General features: G+C 44.2%; 1 protein-coding gene, 1 long non-coding RNA gene and 1 pseudogene across 2 annotated transcripts; all 3 read right to left on the bottom strand.

Moving 5' to 3' along the window:
* Positions 1-5317: 5317 nt before the first annotated feature.
* LOC121775328 lies at positions 5318-6450 on the bottom strand. The gene is made up of 3 exons (XR_006045115.1): positions 5928-6450; positions 5702-5851; positions 5318-5626 (listed from the first exon to the last, which is right to left on the bottom strand). It is a non-coding gene; the product is annotated as an uncharacterized LOC121775328 (long non-coding RNA).
* A 770-nt stretch (positions 6451-7220) lies between these two features.
* LOC121775322 (G-type lectin S-receptor-like serine/threonine-protein kinase At1g11330) lies at positions 7221-10244 on the bottom strand. The gene is made up of 7 exons (XM_042172397.1): positions 8982-10244; positions 8792-8899; positions 8499-8701; positions 8203-8413; positions 7890-8133; positions 7667-7817; positions 7221-7599 (listed from the first exon to the last, which is right to left on the bottom strand). The coding sequence occupies exons 1-7, from the start codon at positions 10234-10236 to the stop codon at positions 7294-7296; spliced, it is 2478 nt and encodes an 825-aa protein (XP_042028331.1). The 5' UTR covers positions 10237-10244; the 3' UTR covers positions 7221-7293.
* Positions 10245-12043: 1799 nt separating this feature from the next.
* On the bottom strand, positions 12044-15447 carry LOC121775325 (annotated as a pseudogene).
* Positions 15448-19470: the final 4023 nt, after the last annotated feature.

Raw genomic sequence — 19470 nt, 5'->3', positions numbered from 1 at the left:
TTCGGCCTGATACCAGGCAGCGCACAAGTTGGGACAGACCGAGGGATCGTTACGGGGGTGATATCGATCGGGGTTTTCGGGGATATCGCCAACCTACCGCGTGGGATGCACCCCGCACGGCTCACCCCACGGCGAGGACAGATAGACCCAAGGATCTCTCCATGAAGGCGCCCCGCTTTGACGGATCGGATGCAGCGAATTGGATTTCACGCGTTGAGTATTATTTCGATCACTTACAGATGCCGGATTCTGAACGCCTACACTACGTGGTCATGCTTTTTCAACCACCGGCCGCCGAGTGGATCTTTAATTACCGAGCTAACAATCCGGTAGTGACTTGGCTGGAATTCTTGGAAGACGTGCGCCACAGGTTTGATCCGCAGAGTTTTCGCAACAGTATTGGTCCGTTATCCAAATTGGTTCAGACGGGATCGGCGGCTGAATATCACGATGCGTTTGAACGCTACCTTAACAGAGTTCAAGGTCTGTCCGAGGAGGCGCTGATCCCGATTTTTATAACTGGCCTGAAGGAGCCTCTTCAGGAAAAAGTGGAGTTGCAACAGCCAGGGTCACTGGCTGAGGCTATGGCGTTGGCATTGCGGCTGGGGGCATCACACGAGGCGCGCCTGCAGTCGTCGAGTCGGGGTAAGTGGCAGAACCGGGATTCCCGATTTTCCTCGGCCAATCAAGGCCCGGCAGGGGGGCAAGCGGACCCGTCCCCCAAGGAATCGGCAAAACCAATCTTTAGACCGATTCGGGTGTCGAACGCGGAGAAGTCGGAGCGTTCCCGAAAGGGCCTATGCTATCATTGCCCAGAAAAGTGGACACCCGGCCACGTGTGCAAACAGAAGATGCTTTCTTATGTGGGCGAGGACGAGCCCGACGCTGGTCAAGGGGAATCGGACGCCGAGGATGAGGGTGACACGGTTATAGCGGCGGATTTGTCGCACCTCCAGTCCTTGGCAGGGGGCTCTACATCTCGTCCCTTCAATGTAGTGGGTACAATCGGGATAACGACGGTGAGCATACTTATAGACACGGGCAGTACACATGACTTCCTTCACCCGCGAGTGGCGAAGCAGTTACAGTTAGCACTCACTCCTATTCGCCCGTTCCGTGTGTATGTGGGCAACGGCGCATCGATAATCTGCTCCCACATCGCACGCCGTACGAAGCTGTCAGTGCAAGGGGTGGACTTCCTAATTGATCTACACATTATGGAGATCCACGGACCGGATGTGGTTTTGGGTATGGATTGGCTGGAGTCGTTGGGCAAGGTATCCGCCGATTTTGTGGGGAAAACCTTGGAGTTCAGTCAGAATGGGGTCTGGGTGACACTGCATGGCGTCCAACCATCCCCACGCCTAATTTCCTTACAGTCACTGGCAATGCTCACAGCTCATTCCCCGAGTCACGAGTTTTATGAAATTATTGAGGTGGATACAGAGGGTGCGGCGACCGCGGCAGCAGCGGAGGAGGAGTTTCCGCCAGACACTCCACCCGAGGTTAGGCGCATTTTGGAGCAGTTCCGCCAGTTGTTCTCGATGCCAACAGGCATGCCGCCGCGTAGGGAATTCGACCATCGTATACACCTACGTCCGGACTCGAAGCCGGTCAATGTGCGTCCTTATCGCTATTCGTACTTTCAGAAGAACGAGATCGAGCGCCAGGTGCGCGACATGCTAGAGCAAGGTATAATTCAGAGGAGCCATAGCCCTTTCTCCTCCCCAGTCCTCCTAATCAGGAAGAAGGATGGGACATTCAGGTTTTGCATTGATTACCGAGCACTGAATTTGGCCACGGTCCCAGACCACTTCCCAATTCCGACGCCAGATGAACTTTTCGATGAACTCGGGAAGGCCAAATTTTTTCACTAAGTTAGACTTGCGCTCGGGATACCATCAGATCCGCATGCATGACTCAGATGTTTTTAAGACGGCCTTCCGCACACACGACGGCCACTTTGAGTTCCTTGTTATGCCATTTGGCCTCACCAATGCCCCATCTACCTTTCAAGCGGCCATGAACGGGATTTTTCAGCCGTTACTTCGGAAATGTGTGATCGTTTTCTTCGACGACATTCTTGTTTATAGCCCAACTCTCGAAGAACATGGTTCACACTTGACGGAGGTGTTGAAATTACTACAGCAGCATCAGTTTTTTGTCAAGCTGTCCAAATGTTCTTTCTGCGGCACGACGGTGGAGTACTTGGGTCACTTAGTGTCGGACGGAGTGTTAAAGGCAGACCCGACTAAGATCGTAGCAATGACTTCATGGCCGCCGCCGAAGACGGTGAAACAGCTGCGGGGATTCTTGGGACTGACAGGTTATTATCGGAGATTCGTCGCGAATTACGCTATGATCGCGGCACCCCTCACGGATCTCCTTAAAAAGGAGGCATTTGCATGGTCACCAGCGGCGGATTCTGCATTCTCCGCCCTCAAACAGGCTATGACGACGGCACCAGTCTTTAGTCTCCCGGATTTTGAAAAACAGTTCTGCATTGAGACGGACGCATCGGACATAGGCATCGGCGCGGTCCTCATCCAGGATAGGCACCCGATTGCCTACTTTAGTAAGAAATTGGGGCCTCGACGACGTGTCGCTTCGACTTATCATAAGGAATTGTACGCCATAGTGGAGGCAGTACAGAAATGGCGACAGTACCTCCTCGGACGGGAGTTCATCATTCGAAGCGACCAAAAGAGCTTGAAGGATCTCCTCCAACAGATTGTCCAGACCCCGGACCAGCACCTATATGTGCGGAAGCTGATGGGTTATCGGTTCAGCATCGAATATAAGAAGGGAATCATGAACAAGGCCACGGACGCCCTGTCCCGACGAGACGCCAGCAATGACACTGCCGGGGGCGACATCCCGGCCGCGGACCAGTTAACGGGCACCGACGCAACCTTATTGGCCGTCACTGCTCATCCGATACCCAAGTTACTGGAATCACTGCGGGAAGAGACGTCGCGGCTGCCGGACTTACGCGCGCTTGTGGACCAGATCACAGCAGGTACGGCTCCCCCGCAGTTGGGCTTCATCGACGGCCTTGTTTATTTCAAGCGCCGAATATTGCTCAGCCCCGACTCCAGGTTTAAACGAGTCCTCTTGACGGAACACCACTGCACGCCGCTTGCGGGCCACCTGGGGCATGAGCGTACGTTTCGTCTACTGTCGGCAGGATTTTATTGGCCGAACATGCGTAAGGATGTGAAGAAATTTGTCGAATCTTGCGCAGTGTGTCAATCGACGAAGTACTCCACACAAAAACCGGCTGGATTGTTGCAGCCGCAGCCAATTCCGTCGCAGGTGTGGGAGGATGTGTCCATGGACTTCATTACGGGCCTTCCTCCCTCTCGGGGATACACCGTGATCATGGTGGTGGTGGACCGTCTCTCCAAGTATGCACATTTTGCCCCATTGCCTACCAAATTTGATGCATTACGAGTAGCGCATTTGTTCATCAACACGGTGGTCCGACACCATGGGTTTCCGAAGACGTTGGTCTCGGACTGGGATTCGGTATTCTTAAATGCTACTTGGGAAGAAATGCTCCGTCTGAGCGGCACTAAACTTCATTTTTCTACAGCATACCATCCGCAGTCCGATGGGCAGACAGAGGTTCGGAACCGAGGCTTGGAGCAATATCTGCGCGCATTTGCGGCAGATCGGCCCTCTAAATGGTGTAATTTGTTACCGTGGGCGGAGTTGTCCCTTAATTGTTTCCACCACGCCGCACTGGGGACGTCACCTTTCCGAGCTCTTTATGGTCGCGATCCGCCTCTACTGGTCGCGGTCCCGCCTTCGGCTGCCACCCCCCGAAAGTTGCAGATTTGATACGTCAACGGGGGTCGTTGCTTCGCGAGTTACGCGATAATCTGGCACGAGCCCAGCAAAGGATGCGGGAGTCCGCAAATAAACACCGACGTCACGTGGAGTTCGAGGAAGGAGACTTGGTGTGGCTGAAATTACAGCCTTATCGCCAGTTTTCGGTGGCCAAGCCACTTTCGGCCAAGCTTGCGAGGCGATATTACGGACCTTTTGAGGTGCTGCAACGAGTGGGCCCTGTTGCTTACCGACTACGTCTGCCGGAGGGGAGCCGAATACATGACGTCTTCCATGTCAGCCTTCTGCGAGAATTTGTGGCGGGTGAGGGGTCGATGACGCACGTTCCCTTGCCGTCGGATTTTGTTGGGGGTCGGCCGGTCGTTTACCCGGTGGCCTTGGTCGACAGCCAGATTATGTGGCACGAGGGAAAGGCGCGGGAACATGTTCTTGTGCGATGGTCGGATGGTACAGACTCTCCATCGTGGGAACCTTTGGACGATATTCGCAGGCGTTTTTCGAACCTCAACCTTGAGGACAAGGATGTTGTTAAGGAGGGGGGAGTTGATACGAGCATCGCCTCGGAGCAGCAGGTGCGTTCGGCTGAGCAGGAGCAGAGCATAGACGCCTCGGAGCAGGGGGAGCACGAGGCTGAGCAGGAACAGAGCATAGTGGAACGAGAGGTTGTTATCGAGTCGCCCACGCGCCGACAGCTGAACCCGAGCACAGCAGCAACGACGAGGTCGTTGAGGCCAAGAAACCGAATTAGACCACCGCAGAGGCTCGGGGATTAGGCGCGCGTGTCCGCGATCGATTAGGAGTAGACTTCTTTATTTTCTTTATTTACGTCTTTATTGTTTCTTCTATTTTTGGAATATTATTATTATTTTTGTGACAATTGAGTCGGGCGAATTATAAGCCCCGTTCGGGTTTTCTTAGTTGGTTCTTTCCCGAACGTATTAGGATTAGGTCGAACCAACCCTAGGGTTTAGATATAAATAAAGCCATTGTGTTAGCAAACGATCATGAATGAATAATATTAACTTTGGCTCAATAGCTTATCAAACAAGAAACCTCTCCTAAGGCTGCCGACGAGAACGATCTCGCGCTCAGCCGCCCTTCGTTGGAAGAATCGCCGACCCAAGGTTCTTGGGCGCTCGACAATTCCGACGTGTGTTTCTTGATTGTATTGGAACTTCGACGTTGAGGATCGAGATCCTTAACAGGTGTGCATCGACAAACCCTCACAGGTGAGAAGAAAAAACAAACAGAGAATGTGCATTCATGCTCTTAATTCTCGACAACCATTACAGGAGCACCAAGAGAGCGACTGAGAGTTTTTAAACGAGAGACAGAATTCAGAATATTATTCTTATTGAATGTATTGAAATGATGCAAGAGATCTACTATCCTTTTATACACACATGAAACCTGATCATAACAAACTACCAATCCTAACGAATACGATGGAGAGAGCTCGTGAGCTAAGACGAGCTGAGACGATCAGTTTCAATAGGGTTATCGACCATCAAGCACGGTGAGAGTGAGCTCGTTATTGGAGTAGCCATTATGGTTCGTTGACTCATTCTGCTCCGCAAACCCTGGTTGCTTGGCTCCACAATTTCACCACTCAGCATCGACAGAACGGTTTGAATCGCAGGTCTGTTGTTCAGTGATTCTTGGACAAACAGCAGCCCTACCTGAATGCATCGAACCTCCTCTGTCTCCCTACTTGCGAATCGATGCTTTCCTCCACGAAGCTCAAACCCTTACCCTCATTCCACATTTTCCATGCCTGAAATTCAAACATAACTTATTTAATTACCAGGATCAGTTTCAAACTATTATAAAAAATTTGACAAGTGCTTACACATCCTATGAGACTCGAGGACAATTCATCATTGAAATAGTGTGTATTCTTTTTCCTTTTATAATCTCCAATATCAGCACTCCGAAGCTGTATACATCGGATTTTTCAGAAAATCTGCCTCCCATTCCGTATTCTGGCGCCATGTATCCGCTGCAAAATTATCTTATTAGCAAAACGCGCGTTTATTCTCAGGATGATGATATATAACTGATGAATATCCACTTACTATGTTCCCACGACTCTTGCAGTATTTCCATGGTCTTCATTGCCTCCGAATATTCTTGCCATCCCGAAATCAGAGATTTTTGGATTCCAGTCTTGGTCTAGGAGAATATTACTTGGCTTGAGGTCTCTGTGAATGATCCTTAGTCTTGAGTCTCTGTGAAGGTACAAGATGCCTCTCCCGATGCCTCTCGATAATGCTGTAACGCATATTCCAATCCAACAACTTCTTTGTTGGATTTGTAGGACCTGTTCAAAACATGTATATTATGAAAACTCTGCTGCTAAAAACTTTTTTAAATGCATAAGAAGAATGGGATGTGTTGAACTGATCAAAGAGACAAGCATCCAAGCTTTTGTTTGGCATGTATTCATATATCAGAATCTTCTCCTCTTTCTCAACACAACCTCCCAGCAGTTTGACAAGATTCCTGTGTTGGAGTTTGGAAATCACAATCACTTCATTCATGAATTCTTGCATCCCTTGTCCAGAGTCTGTTGATAGTCTCTTAACAGCGGTTTCTTTCCCGTTTGCCAGATTAATCGAAATCTAGGTTCACGCATTAATCACTCATTTTGATTGTTTGAAAGATAAAATTAGTGGAAGACTTGAAGTAGTCGCCGGCGACTTGGACTTTGGACTTTAGTCAATCTTAGTATTCAAGTTTAGGGTAAGAAAAAAAATGAATTTTATTATACGTAATATAAATAATCCCATGCACTTTGATATAAAGTGAAAGTTATAGTGAAAATGGGGATCGAAATAGAGAAAGTTAGTTGAAAAGGGATATTTTACTACAAAAAAAGTATTTTTGGAGCACCAAAGTCGTCGAAAATAAAAAAATGTGCTCGGAAATCGTAATATAAAGTGTGCTCTGAAAGAATCTTGTCAGAAGGTATTGTGAGCACTGAGCACTCTCCGCGACGCTGAATTATTTCCGAGCACAATTTTGTATGCTTTTTTTTTTGTAGTGTAGAAATGGACAAAGATGGTTTGAAATTTTGATAAATGTTCATGTGAAACCACTAGTAAATTTTCTAGTCACCATTTCTCTGTTAATATATTTACTTTTGTTTATCTGTTGTTGATGTAAATAACTTATGGTAAATTCACGGACGATGATGACCTTTGAGCTATGCTTTCTCCTCCTATTCCCACTACTAAATCTGAACCATGATATTCAATTTTGTAGAAGGATGGTTTTTCCTACTAATTAAAGATTGATATTGGAAATAGATCCATAAACAAAAGTATAATAGTAACAAAATACAAATATAGTCTTATAAGTGGAAAAACAATACAGATAGGCAATAGCTTTAGGAAATAAAAATGTATAGAGAGGATAATATAATGATAGTGAAGAATAGATTCATCTTCCATGAAGCACACTAAGAGTGAGTTCATTACTGGAGAAGACATTTTGGTGTGTTGATCCACTAGGGCCTGTTGTTGAACCATTTTCCGAAAATGCTGGCTGGTTCGGCACTGGTAGCTCCACGATATCACGACTCAGCATCGACAGAAGGATTTCAACGGAAGGTCTATCCTTGGGATTTTGTTGGACACAAAGTAGCCCAATCTGAATGCATCGAACTATCTCTTCCTCCGTCTCCCTATTTGCGATGCTTTCCTCCACGAAACTCAAACCGTTACCCTCATTCCACATTTTCCACGCCTGAAACACAAACATAATAACAACAATTAGTTTCAACAATAGTATGTGGAAGTTTACAAGTGCTTACATATCCAATAAGGCTCAACGACAATTCATCATTGAAATACTGTGTATTCTTTTTTCCTTTTATAATCTCCAATATCAGCACTCCGAAGCTGTATACATCCGATTTTTCAGAAAATCTGCCTCCCATTCCGTATTCTGGCGCCATGTATCCGCTGTTAATTATCTTATTAGCAAAGCAAGCGTTTATTCTCAGGATGATATATAACTGATGAATATCCACTTACTACGTTCCCACGACTCTTGCAGTATTTCCATGCTCTTCATTGCCTCCGAATATTCTTGCCATCCCAAAATCCGAGATTTTTGGATTCCAATCTTGGTCTAGCAGAACATTACTTGGCTTAAGGTCTCTGTGAATGATCCTTAGTCTTGAGTCTCTGTGAAGGTAAAGGATGCCTCGTGCAATGCCCTCGATAATGCTGGAACGCATATTCCAATCTAACAACTTCTTTGTTGGATTTATAGGACCTGTTCAAATCATTATGAAAACTTTGTTGCTGAAAATGCTTTTAAAATGGATAGGAACAATGAACTGACCGAAGAGACAAGCATCTAAGCTTTTGTTTGGCATGTATTCGTATATCAGAATCTTCTCTTCTTTCTCAACACAACCTCCCAACAGTTTGACAAGATTCTTGTGTTGGAGTTTGGATATCACAATTACTTCATTCATGAATTCTTGCATTCCTTGTCCGGAGTCTGCTGATAGTCTCTTTACAGCGATTTCTTTCCCGTTTGCCAGAACTCCCTGCCAAAACACACATCAAACAGCATATGGTATTGTCATTCAATGGGTTCAAATATGCAGAATTGAGTATGATGTAAAGTCATACCTTGTAAACAGGACCGAAACCACCCCTTCCAAGAAGATTATCTTCATGGAACTGGTTTGTTGCTTTAGCAAGCATCTTAAAAGTGAACTTTGGCAACTCGCCAATATTAACTTCATTTGATTCATTTCTAAGTACGATTGCAGTTGAATCCGTCGTGAACACCTGTCCTGCTTCCAAAATAATCGAATCTTGCGCTTGGCTCCCTGATTCATTTGACAAAGAACATGATCATTTGATGCAGCAAAATATACTTATGGTGTCAAAAAGTGATTGTATATCAAGAGGCCAATCACCTTTCCTTTTCACTATAAACCACCAAGCAATAAACATCAGAATAGATATGCAAACAAAACCCACAGCTACTCCAATTATGATGTACAACTTTCTCTCCTTGTGACTTTCTGCATACAGAAACACATCATTTCAATTCATTCAACCTTGATACTAATATCATTAACCAGTAAAAATTGTGAAGGAAATTACCAAATTCAGAAGCAGAGAGGCGAATGTAGAGGTCAACACCAACACTACCAAAGTCCTGAGTGTCAATCAAGGTATCACTCCAAAACATACAACCAATGTTACCATCATAAGCATAAGCTATACAGGAGCAGTTTCTTAGACATGTGGTTCGACACTCGTCTTGAACCCTAGAAGGCAAGGGCTTAGCAAAGTCAGGAACCTTCATATACCGCAGCCTTTCAAATCCATCTCCTCCACATTGCAACTGCTTCCTCCTCCTACAACCATTAGTCCAATTCCCTCTCCTCCATTCATCCTCATTTGCTGCTTCAAATCCTCTCAAACAAGTGCAAATACGAGATTTCACGACATTACAGCTACCAAACGCCCCACACTTTCCATAAACATCGCATTCATTTTCAGGAGCGGTCCATTCCACGTTCCATCTCTTCGCCACCCCATCCCACACCTTCCTAAGCACGTGCCCCGTTGAGTTCACGCTGGCCGTTATGTACACATTCTCCTGCGGCTTTGAGTAGAAGAAATTTCCCGCGCTGTCATTAGTCACTTGAGTGAAACCATCCAAGTAGGCATAGAACATCTCCTTTATCCCGAGAAAGATGAGGCCATTCCACGGCCCGCTCCTCCAGTGTGGCCTCCCCTCATCCCAGGTGGCAAGCTGCGGGATGCTAAATGCGTCTAGGCCGGCGGTGAACCTCCCTAGCTCGGGATCAGAGGCGTTTTTCCACGCCGACAGAGCCACCATCTTCCCTGTCTTGACGTTCTGGCTCAGCGTCATGCCTGGCACAATCACATCCGTAGGCTCTGAGAACGACTCCCATAATACGTCTCCCGTGGCCTCTTCCCGCAAGACGAGATTGCCAGTGTCGAGGAGTTGGGCGGTTGAGTTTATGACGGGAGAGGTGGTGGGGGTGATGTTGGTGGACCAGACGGTTTGATTAGTAGTCCCGTCCAAGACGACGATATTTCCGCCTCGGGAGAGAGTAAGGGAGCCCGAAGAATCAGTGAGGGGTGTGTCTCTGTTGGCGACCCAAATCACGGTTTCTTGGGAGAAGGTGAAGAAGATGCCTAAGTAGCGGTTGGTGGTGTTTGGAGGTGTGAAGAATCCTAGTTTGAATATCTGGTTTTGGGATGCTATGGATTGTGGATCTTTGATCACTACACCGGTTGAAATGGTGTCATTTTCTATGCTCAAACATGCAACAATTTGGATGATAAGCAGCAGAAGAAGAAGAATTGATTTAACAACTGTCATTTTAATTTACGTCTAAGGAGCAATGGGCTTGATAGCTTTAAATGAAAACAAATGAAGTCTATTTTGCTGAACTGTCGTTCTCGTTGACCTTAGCCCTGGTTCTACCTAGGATTGGATGGAATTGTTGGTACTAGGATCATTGACTTTATATAGACGTACTCGCTCCATCCCAAGTTACTTGAGCCATATTCATTTTTAAGTTTTTTTTTCATAAATTAAAGAGGATCAACGATGGTTCATCATCTACCCCCGAAGTGACTCGGACCCCCGGCCTAACGGTCGCAGGTGAAGCGTCTTACCACCGAGACGCGCTTCATTGTCTCGATGGGAATAAACGAGTCCACCTACCTCCCCCAAGCACGGGTCCAAGCCGCCTCCCCCAAACATGGGTACAGGCTACCTCCCCCGGCTCCTGGGTCCAGGCCAGTGAACCCATCACCCCCAAGAGAAATTAATCCCTAAGATGCGCCTCCCTCCCCCAAACATGGGTACAGGCTACCTCCCCCGGCTCCTGGGTCCAGGCCAGTGAACCCATCACCCCCAAGAGAAATTAATCCCTAAGATGCGCCTCCCAGGGGTCGAACTAAAAATTAATCCCCAAGATGCGCCTCCCAGGGGTCGAACTCGTGACCTCCAGGATAGACGCAGTATCCAGCGCCCTTTACTGCTAGGCCAAGGGGCTTGGATTCATATTCCTTTTTGGGTTGTCTCAAGTTACTTGAGTCATTTCTTTTTTTGACTAAAAACAAAACATTTAATCTCACATATCTTCTTCTTTCTTTTACTTTATCCTCTCTTCTTCTTCTTTTACTTTATTCTCTCATCTACTTTATTTAACTCACTAAATATAATTTTTTTAAATCTCGTGCCGAAAAGAAATGTGGGACAGAGGGAGTATGAAATAATATTCGAAATAGAAATATGGAAGGGTCAACGAAATGAAGCTGTATTGTATTCAAAATGGCCGACCGTGAGATCAGTTTGAGTGAGATTATTTGTAGTTCATATCTGAATATAACTTTAAAAAATACGTAGGTGATAATTGATCAGACTTCATATTTAATATGGAGGAATTTTCGCTTGGGCTTGTTCGGAACATTAATAATTAGTACTCCATATAAATTGAAGTTTTAAAAAATCACAAATTTTTGTCTAAGTTATTTTAAAAAATACTTCCCTTGTTCTGATTTTCTATTAACAACACTCCAATCACTTTTTTTATATTAATTACGTATTAAAACTGCTTCCAAAACTTCAAATTATAATTTGAACGGTTAGAAAATATCAATAGATGATAAAATAATCAACAAAAATGTCAATGGTTGATGCAGTTTTGAAATTCTGTTGACATTATGTTGACATTTTTTATTGTTGTTATTTTGTCATCTGTTGACATTTTTAATAGTTTAGATCATAATTTGGAATTTATACAATATTTACAGTTTGCATTTTATCACTACCCTATAGCCCATCATCACCATTCGACTTGCATAATTTGCACTTAATTCAACTCTTGTAAATGTAGGAATACATTATGGCATAACTAATTCCACTATGTTTCTTAAAATTATTGTGCCTCTCTAGTGCATCTTTTAACTACTACCTGTGTTTGTGTAAAATAGAAACTTTTAAAACAAAATAACTTAGCGCTTGTGTGACTCACGCTCGTATAAGATATATAATAGTTTAGGCAACGTTATTAGCTTATTCATAGCATGATAACTAATTAAGGTCACTTACTATGTTCCCACGACTCTTTGCTGGATTTGTAGTACCTGTTCAAAATATATACTAATACTATGAAAACTTTGCTTCTGAAAATGCTTTTAAATGCATAGAAACAATGGGATGTGTTGAACTGACCAAAGAGCCAAGCATCCAAGCTTTTGTTTGGCATGTATTCATATATCAGAATCTTCTCCTCTTTCTCAACACAACCTCCCAGCAGTTTGACAAGATTCCTGTGTTGGAGTTTGGAAATCACAATCACTTCATTCATGAATAGTCTCTTTACAGCAATTTCTTCAGAACCAACGCGATCAAACACCAAATTCAGAAGCAGAGAGACGAACGTAGAGATCAACACCAACGCGATCAAACTCCTGAGTGTCAATCAAGATATTGCTCCAAAACATACAACCAATGTTACTATCATGAGCATAAGCTATGCAGGAACAGTTCCTCAGACATATGGTCCGACACTCGTCTTAATCCCTCGAAGGCAAGGGTTGAGCAAAGTCTGGAACCTTCATATGCCGCAACATCAAAAATCCATCCCCTCCACATTGCAACTGATTCTTCCTCCTACAACCATTACTCCAATTCCCTCTCCCCCATTCTTCCTCATTTTCTGGTTCAAACCCTCTCAAACAAGTGCAAATAGGAGTTTGCATGACATTACAGCTACCAAACTCCCCGCACTTTCCATAAACATCACATTCATTTTCTGGAGCAGTCCATCCCACTTCCCATCGCTTCGCCACGCCATTCCACACGTTCCGAAGCACATGTCCCGTGGAATTCACGCTGGCCGTTATGTACACATTCTCCTGCGGCTTTGAGTAGAAGAAATTTCCCGCGCTGTCGTTAGTCACTTGAGTGAAGCCGTCCAAGTAGGCGTAGAACATCTCTTTTATCCCGAGAAAGATGAGGCCGTTCCACGGCCCGCTCCTCCAGTGCAGCCTCCCCTCATTCCACGTGGCAAGCTGTGGGATGCTCTGTGCTTCAAGGCCAGCGGTGAAGCTCCCTAGCTTGGGATCAGAGGCGTTTTTCCACGCCGACAGCGCCATCATCTTCCCTGTCTTGACTTTCTGGCTCAGCGTCATGCCTGGCACAATCACATCCGTAGTCTCTGAGAACGACTCCCATAATACGTCTCCCGTGGCCTCTTCCCGCAAGACGAGATTGCCAGTGTCGAGGAGTTGGGCGGTTGAGTATCATCGACCGTTAACCACTGAGATAGTTACATTATTCAAGGAGCCACTACTCTCACTCTGCTGAGAAGAACTTGTACCTGTATCTGTGCGGCTCGACTTGTAAGAAAACGCCGACTGCTTTGGTTTAGGAAGCTCTATGATTTCACTTCTTAGCATTGACAGTACATCCGAAATAAATGGCCTGTCCACAGGAAGTTCTTGAACGCACAATAGTCAGATATGTATGCACCGCATCACCTCTGTCTGGTAACTTGAACTCGATATTCTTGGATCTATCAAAGGCATGACGATGTCTTTTTTCCATGCTGTCCAAATCTAAAGTTTCAAGTCAAGTAAAAACAACAATTTATCAAGAAAAATAGGTAGCTACAGCAGGTACAAAATTGTAAATGTTCTTGATGTCATCTCGAAATAGAGGTCAGTTATAGCTGACATACATGTCCGAGAAGGTTCAAAGAGCCTTCCTGAGGATAGAAACTTGTGTTCCTTCTCCCAGTGGCAATCTCCAGCATCAAAACTCCGAAGCTAAACGTGTCGGATTTTTCTGAAAATCTTCCCTTCACTGCATACACTGGAGGCATATATCCACAGCAAGAAAATGACAATCTTCAAGTTGAGTTGCATTAAGTAACCTAATTTAGGTAAAATTTCACACAACCAAGGAATATACTTACTATGTTCCTACCACTCTCACTGTGCTGACATGATCTTGCTTGGCCTCGTATATTCTGGCCATGCCAAAGTCTGAAATCTTCGGGTTCCAATCATTATCCAACAATATGTTGCTTGGCTTGAGGTCTCGATGGATTATCCTCAATCTAGAATCTCTATGGAGATAAAGAAGGCCTCGACAAATACCTTCAATAATATTGAAACGCTTTCTCCAATCTAGGACCTCTTGCGATTGATCTAAGCAGAATTCAAAGCGGAAAGCATAGTGCTCGATATCAAAACTAATTTGCATAACATTGTTCACCAAAATAAACTGTAATCAACTTTAACTGACCAAATAGGAAAAAATCCAAGCTTTTATTAGGCATGTATTCATACACCAACATCTTCTCCCTATCCTCTGCACAGCAGCCAAGTAATCTAACAAGATTCCTGTGTTGGAGTTTCGAAATGAGCTTCACTTCATTTATAAATTCTTGAAACCCTTGTCCCGATGCAGTTGAAAGCCTCTTAACTGCAATTTCTCTCCCACTAGCCAAAATCCCCTAGAGTATTACAGAACTTTCAGCCATTATATTCAACTAGCACGATACATAGATAAGATCAATCATACGAATAAGCACAAGACACATTTCAGTACCTTGTAGACAGGACCGAAACCACCCTTCCCTAGCTTGTTAGCTTCAGAGAAATTATTGGTCGCATTCGCCAGTTCCTCATATTTAAACAACGGTATGTCTTCAAGATTAACCCGACTCGTTGCATCTTGAGTAGCATTGCCATATTCAATGGCTTCTCCATTGCCTAAATCATGCACAACTAACTCAAAGCCTGTGTACATTTACTAATTCACGAGATTACTCGTACGAACATTACCTCGACGCTTAGCAATCCATCTCCAACCAAAACATGAGCAAACACACAAAACAACAAAGCTAAGGATTGGCAAAACTATAAAGATCTTCTTGAACCCTTTCTTGTGACCTGCTACAAAGATCAAGAACATAAAACCTAATCTATCAGCAATAACTCAAAATTCCCAATTCTGACAAAACTGAATCATACACAATCAGTAAAATCATCGAATTCTTAACAAGGAGAAGAAATTACCCAACTCGGAATCGGAAAGAGAGAGGCGGAGGTAAATATCAGAGCCCAAGCTGGAGCCCGTCTGAACGTCGATTAAGGGCACGCTCCTCATCAAACACCCAAATCCCGAATCAAATCCATACGCCAAACACGAGAAATTCCCCAAACACACACCTGCACACTCGTCTTCCGAAACAGACGATCGGGAAGTGTAGTTCGAAATCTTAATCGAATCGAGCTTCTTAAACCCATCGCCAATCGTCGCGTTGCCGCAATTCAAAGCGACCTTTCTCACGCATCCGCCGCTCTAGTTCCCTGACTCCCAATCCCTAGCATTCTGAGGGATGAATCCGGGCAAGCAACTGCAAACTGGAGCAGCTTGCGGGTCGCAGTGTTGCATGCTCAATGAGCTCAGTCGCATGCACTATGTAGCGTGACTCATGCACCGGGAGCGCGTAGGATCAAGTAGTTAAGTAATAAGAATAAATGTCACGTGGACCACTCTAAGAAGGAAGAATTGGCTCGATGACTAGGAGAGAGAGAAGGAGCTAACAGAGTATAAATACTAGATTGTAGCTGATTGTTCATTGTCATTGTGTGTGTGCTTGGTTGGTTAGGATTTCTGTCTGCGGTGCAGAGTCTTTTCGTTATCATTCCTTTCCTTTGGCATTGTAATTCCGTTGATGTGTTTATCAATAAGATCTGGTGCTTAAAACCCAAATATTGTGTGAGTTACGTGATCGGAGTGTGTGAGTTGGGTTACCACGTAACAAGTGGTATCAGAGCTTGTGATTCCTCGGATGGCGTCGGGCACGAGAGGTGCGGAGGCGTATCGGAGATTGATGGATATGGAGAGGCATACCAAATAAATGTTGGTTGAAATTGGCCAGCGGCAGACCATAGTGGAAACAAATTTTAAGGAATTGAAGCAGGCTATTGCTCTGCTCTCTATCCAACAACAGAAATTGCTAGCGAAGGAGAAGCCAAAAACGCCGGAGCCTGGAGTGGGAAATTTGGAGTTGCCGCCAGATCTGGGTAAAGATACTCGTTACGAATTTCCTAAATTCGACGGTGCCGGATTGGAAGGTTGGCTGATGCGAGCAGATTTTTTCTTCAAAATTGGGCGTGTTCCGAAATCTGAGAGAGTTCGTGTTGCAGCCCTGCATCTGGAGGGTCGTTCCTTGCAATGGCACAAAGGCTTCGTCACTCTACATGGTGATGCCGCTTATCGATCATGGAATCGTTATGCCAACAGACTCGCCGCCCGATTTGGCACCCACGGTTATGCTAATCCTCTTTCGGATCTGCGCAATCTGAGGCAAATCGGGTCCTTACAGGAGTATATCGATGAATTTGAGGAGCTGTATCCGCGCACGGGTATCCGTGAGGACCAGGCTATGAGCTTCTTTCTCTCCGGATTGATCGACGAATCGCAGATGCCGGTTCGGATGTTCAAACCGACTTGCCTAGCTGATGCGTATGCTTTGGCCAAGCTCCAGGAACTCACAGTGAGGGCAATTACAGGTAAGCCTAAACCGAGCTATAATAGCAGTGTGCAACCTTCGAATTTTAGCTCCAGCAGCAAGTCGCTCACAGTGACAACGTCAACCACTAAGCCGCCTTCGGGTGGGTTTAACAATAATCGTTCCGGAGGGGATAAACCTTTGTTACGAATAACACCAAAGGAGTTAGAGGAGAGGAAGGCTAAGGGGCTCTGTTTTTGGTGTCCGGAGAAGTTCGGGCCTGGCCATTCTTGTAATAGGAGACATACCTTTGTGATGCAGTTGGTTGATGAGAGTTGTGGGGAGGATGGCTGTGAGGCAGAGGAAGGGTTGGAGGGGGAAATTGAGGCTGGTGTTGATCTTCAATTGTCATTGAATGCGATGTGGGGAACTCAGGGTGCGCGAATCATGCGTATTAGAGGGCAGTGTCAGGGGCGTAACTTGAGAGTGATGATTGATACCGGAAGCAAACATAATTTTGTGAATTCGCAAGTAGCGCAGACACTCAAGTTCTCTCTTGTAAATGTTCCTACGGCAGCGGTCGAGGTGGCTAATTGTCAGATGTTACAGTGTCATCAAGTTTGCAAGGATTTTGAATGGGTGATGCTGAAGGGGTTGGCAGCGGAAGCATGCGTTCTAACAGATCACATATACGGATCTATTTTGCAGATTATTTAGACAAATTCTATTCGCGTAATTATCACATGTATATTGCTCATAACTTGAATTTCAAACATGCTTTAGCACAAAAAATCCCTAAAACATGCTTGCTACGGAGTTAGCCAATTTACCTCGTTGATTCTCCAAAGAATCGTCGATTGCTCGCGCCTTCTCCACGATGATCTTCAATACTAGACCACAGATCTTCTGACTGGTGTCCCGAACTGTATTCCGACATCAGGGTTGGCTGATCTTATCGAAACACTAGGACTCGAATAAAGAAAACAGAAATTCCTCACGGATGAGGAGTTGAAAAACTCACGGAGGAGATATTCACTGAAATTTTCGTCCCTCTCTTATTATTAGGAGTGGGCGAAATTTTCATTTAAAAATTGTATTTTCTGTCTATTTTATTCTCCTATTTATAATAGTTCATATTGGGCCCAGTCAGGGATCTATGGATGGTTTTGGATATGGGCTCCCCCAATTAGCTTTTTATTAATTAAATTGAACCCACAATTTAATACAAGCTTATATTGGAATATTACGAGCAGCCACTACAGAAGTAATATTGAACTCCCCATCCAAATCTGAAATTATAAGTATTCTGGGTTTCCATTTTGTTTATTATTTATTTCTCGCTCTTAAGATATAAATGTCCATTAATTAATTAAAGTCTGCTACGGACTTAATTAATTAACATTTTATTTATTCCAAGAGTGGACTTAGCAAGAAACACTTATTTATTATTCATAGAGTAATAAAACTCCAACTGGCCAGTTTCCGAATAATAAAACCTTGTTCAAGCTCCTCTTAAGGACATTATCAAACGAGACTCACCTCGTGCACGATTCAACATAATAGCAATCCTAGCACCGCTAGATAATGATCACCACTACCCAATATACCTGGATCGTTGGGTGACGAAAAACCCGCACCTTTGGTAAGTCAAAGTAGTATATACTCAATATCGTATGCTCAATGCTAACGTACATTGATTAAGAAATAGATATTTATTAAGACCTCGTCTTTCAGTAGATAGCATAAAGACTCGTCTTGCTGTTAGATCCATTCAGTGCTATACCACACCAACGTCATCTTATTTCAATAAGGCTTAGAAATAATCGGACTAACATTGCAACCTTTCACGATAGGTAGCCAAAGCTTATCTAGGTTGTGAAATTCTTCTTTTTCTTTTGCAAAGCATTGCATAGAACCGACTGTAGTTACCTTAAAGTGGACGACGCCCACAACCAGTCTACTAAGCAAAAGACTTAGGCTTTGTTTACTTCTTATGCATTTAAATGTTTATAAAACATCTTATAAACGCACAAGCAAACACAATGTAATAATACATTGATTCTATTCGTGCAAACTGCTCGAATGATACTGAATCGGGTCAAAAGTGGATTGTAGAGTTTTTCCGTACACAAGCAAGATTCTATTCGTGCAAAGTCGCTCGAAACATGCTTTTCAGTATACTAACCCTAACAGATGCAGGGGTCACACTTTAGCACCATAGTTCATCTGATTCCCTTGGATACATATAATTTAATACTAGTAGGGCAGTGGTTGTCAACCTTGGGAGATATCACATGGAATTTTGGTACATTGCGTATGAGTTTTTTACTCGATGGTGTGGTGTATGTGTTACAAGGTGAAGGGTGGGGGCCTAAAGCATCATCTCTCACTTGCTTGAAATTATTGTCCCAATATATTGAGGATGAGGGTGATACTCATTTCACTGATAGCATTCGGATTGGTGAGGTTATGTCGGCCGTGGAAGGTCAACTTATGCATTGTGCGTCGCTCCAGCAAGCTGAGCCTTGGCCAGAATTGCTTCACCTCTTATCGTCTTTTGCGGATATTGATGTGTAATTTTCGAGCTTTTATATTAATGGATTATTAACACACAAGTTTAATAAAATAGCTCTAATATTACAATCTATCTGCAAGAGTACAGAGTCGACTGTAGTACTTCGAGTGTCGAACCACAGGGAGGCGTAGGTTATTTAACAAGAATTGACAAAATTAATAAACTAAATTTACAAACTAAGGTACGAAAATGGAGAAAGATGTCACTCCAAGTTGATCACGAGGCTTGTATTGTTCTACACCTATATTAAATTATCCTCTGAACAATTCTAATTCAATAGCATACCAACAATCAAACACTCCTAAACTATGTTAAAGAGACAATAGCAAAGGAATTAACATCACTACGTTATTAGCCAAAAATATAGTGAACAAATATTGAGCACATTGTTGGACACAAACATATGATTTCAATGGTGTAAGAACATTTTTACAAATCCTAGATCAACATAGAGAGCTTAGCCTAAAAACATTGTGAAATATGCAATAAAAACCGTAGG

Source organism: Salvia splendens, chromosome 17 (genome assembly GCF_004379255.2).
Source record: "Salvia splendens isolate huo1 chromosome 17, SspV2, whole genome shotgun sequence".
In the NCBI taxonomy this organism is placed as follows: Eukaryota; Viridiplantae; Streptophyta; class Magnoliopsida; order Lamiales; family Lamiaceae; genus Salvia; species Salvia splendens.
This window is presented reverse-complemented; position numbering and strand designations above follow the sequence as displayed.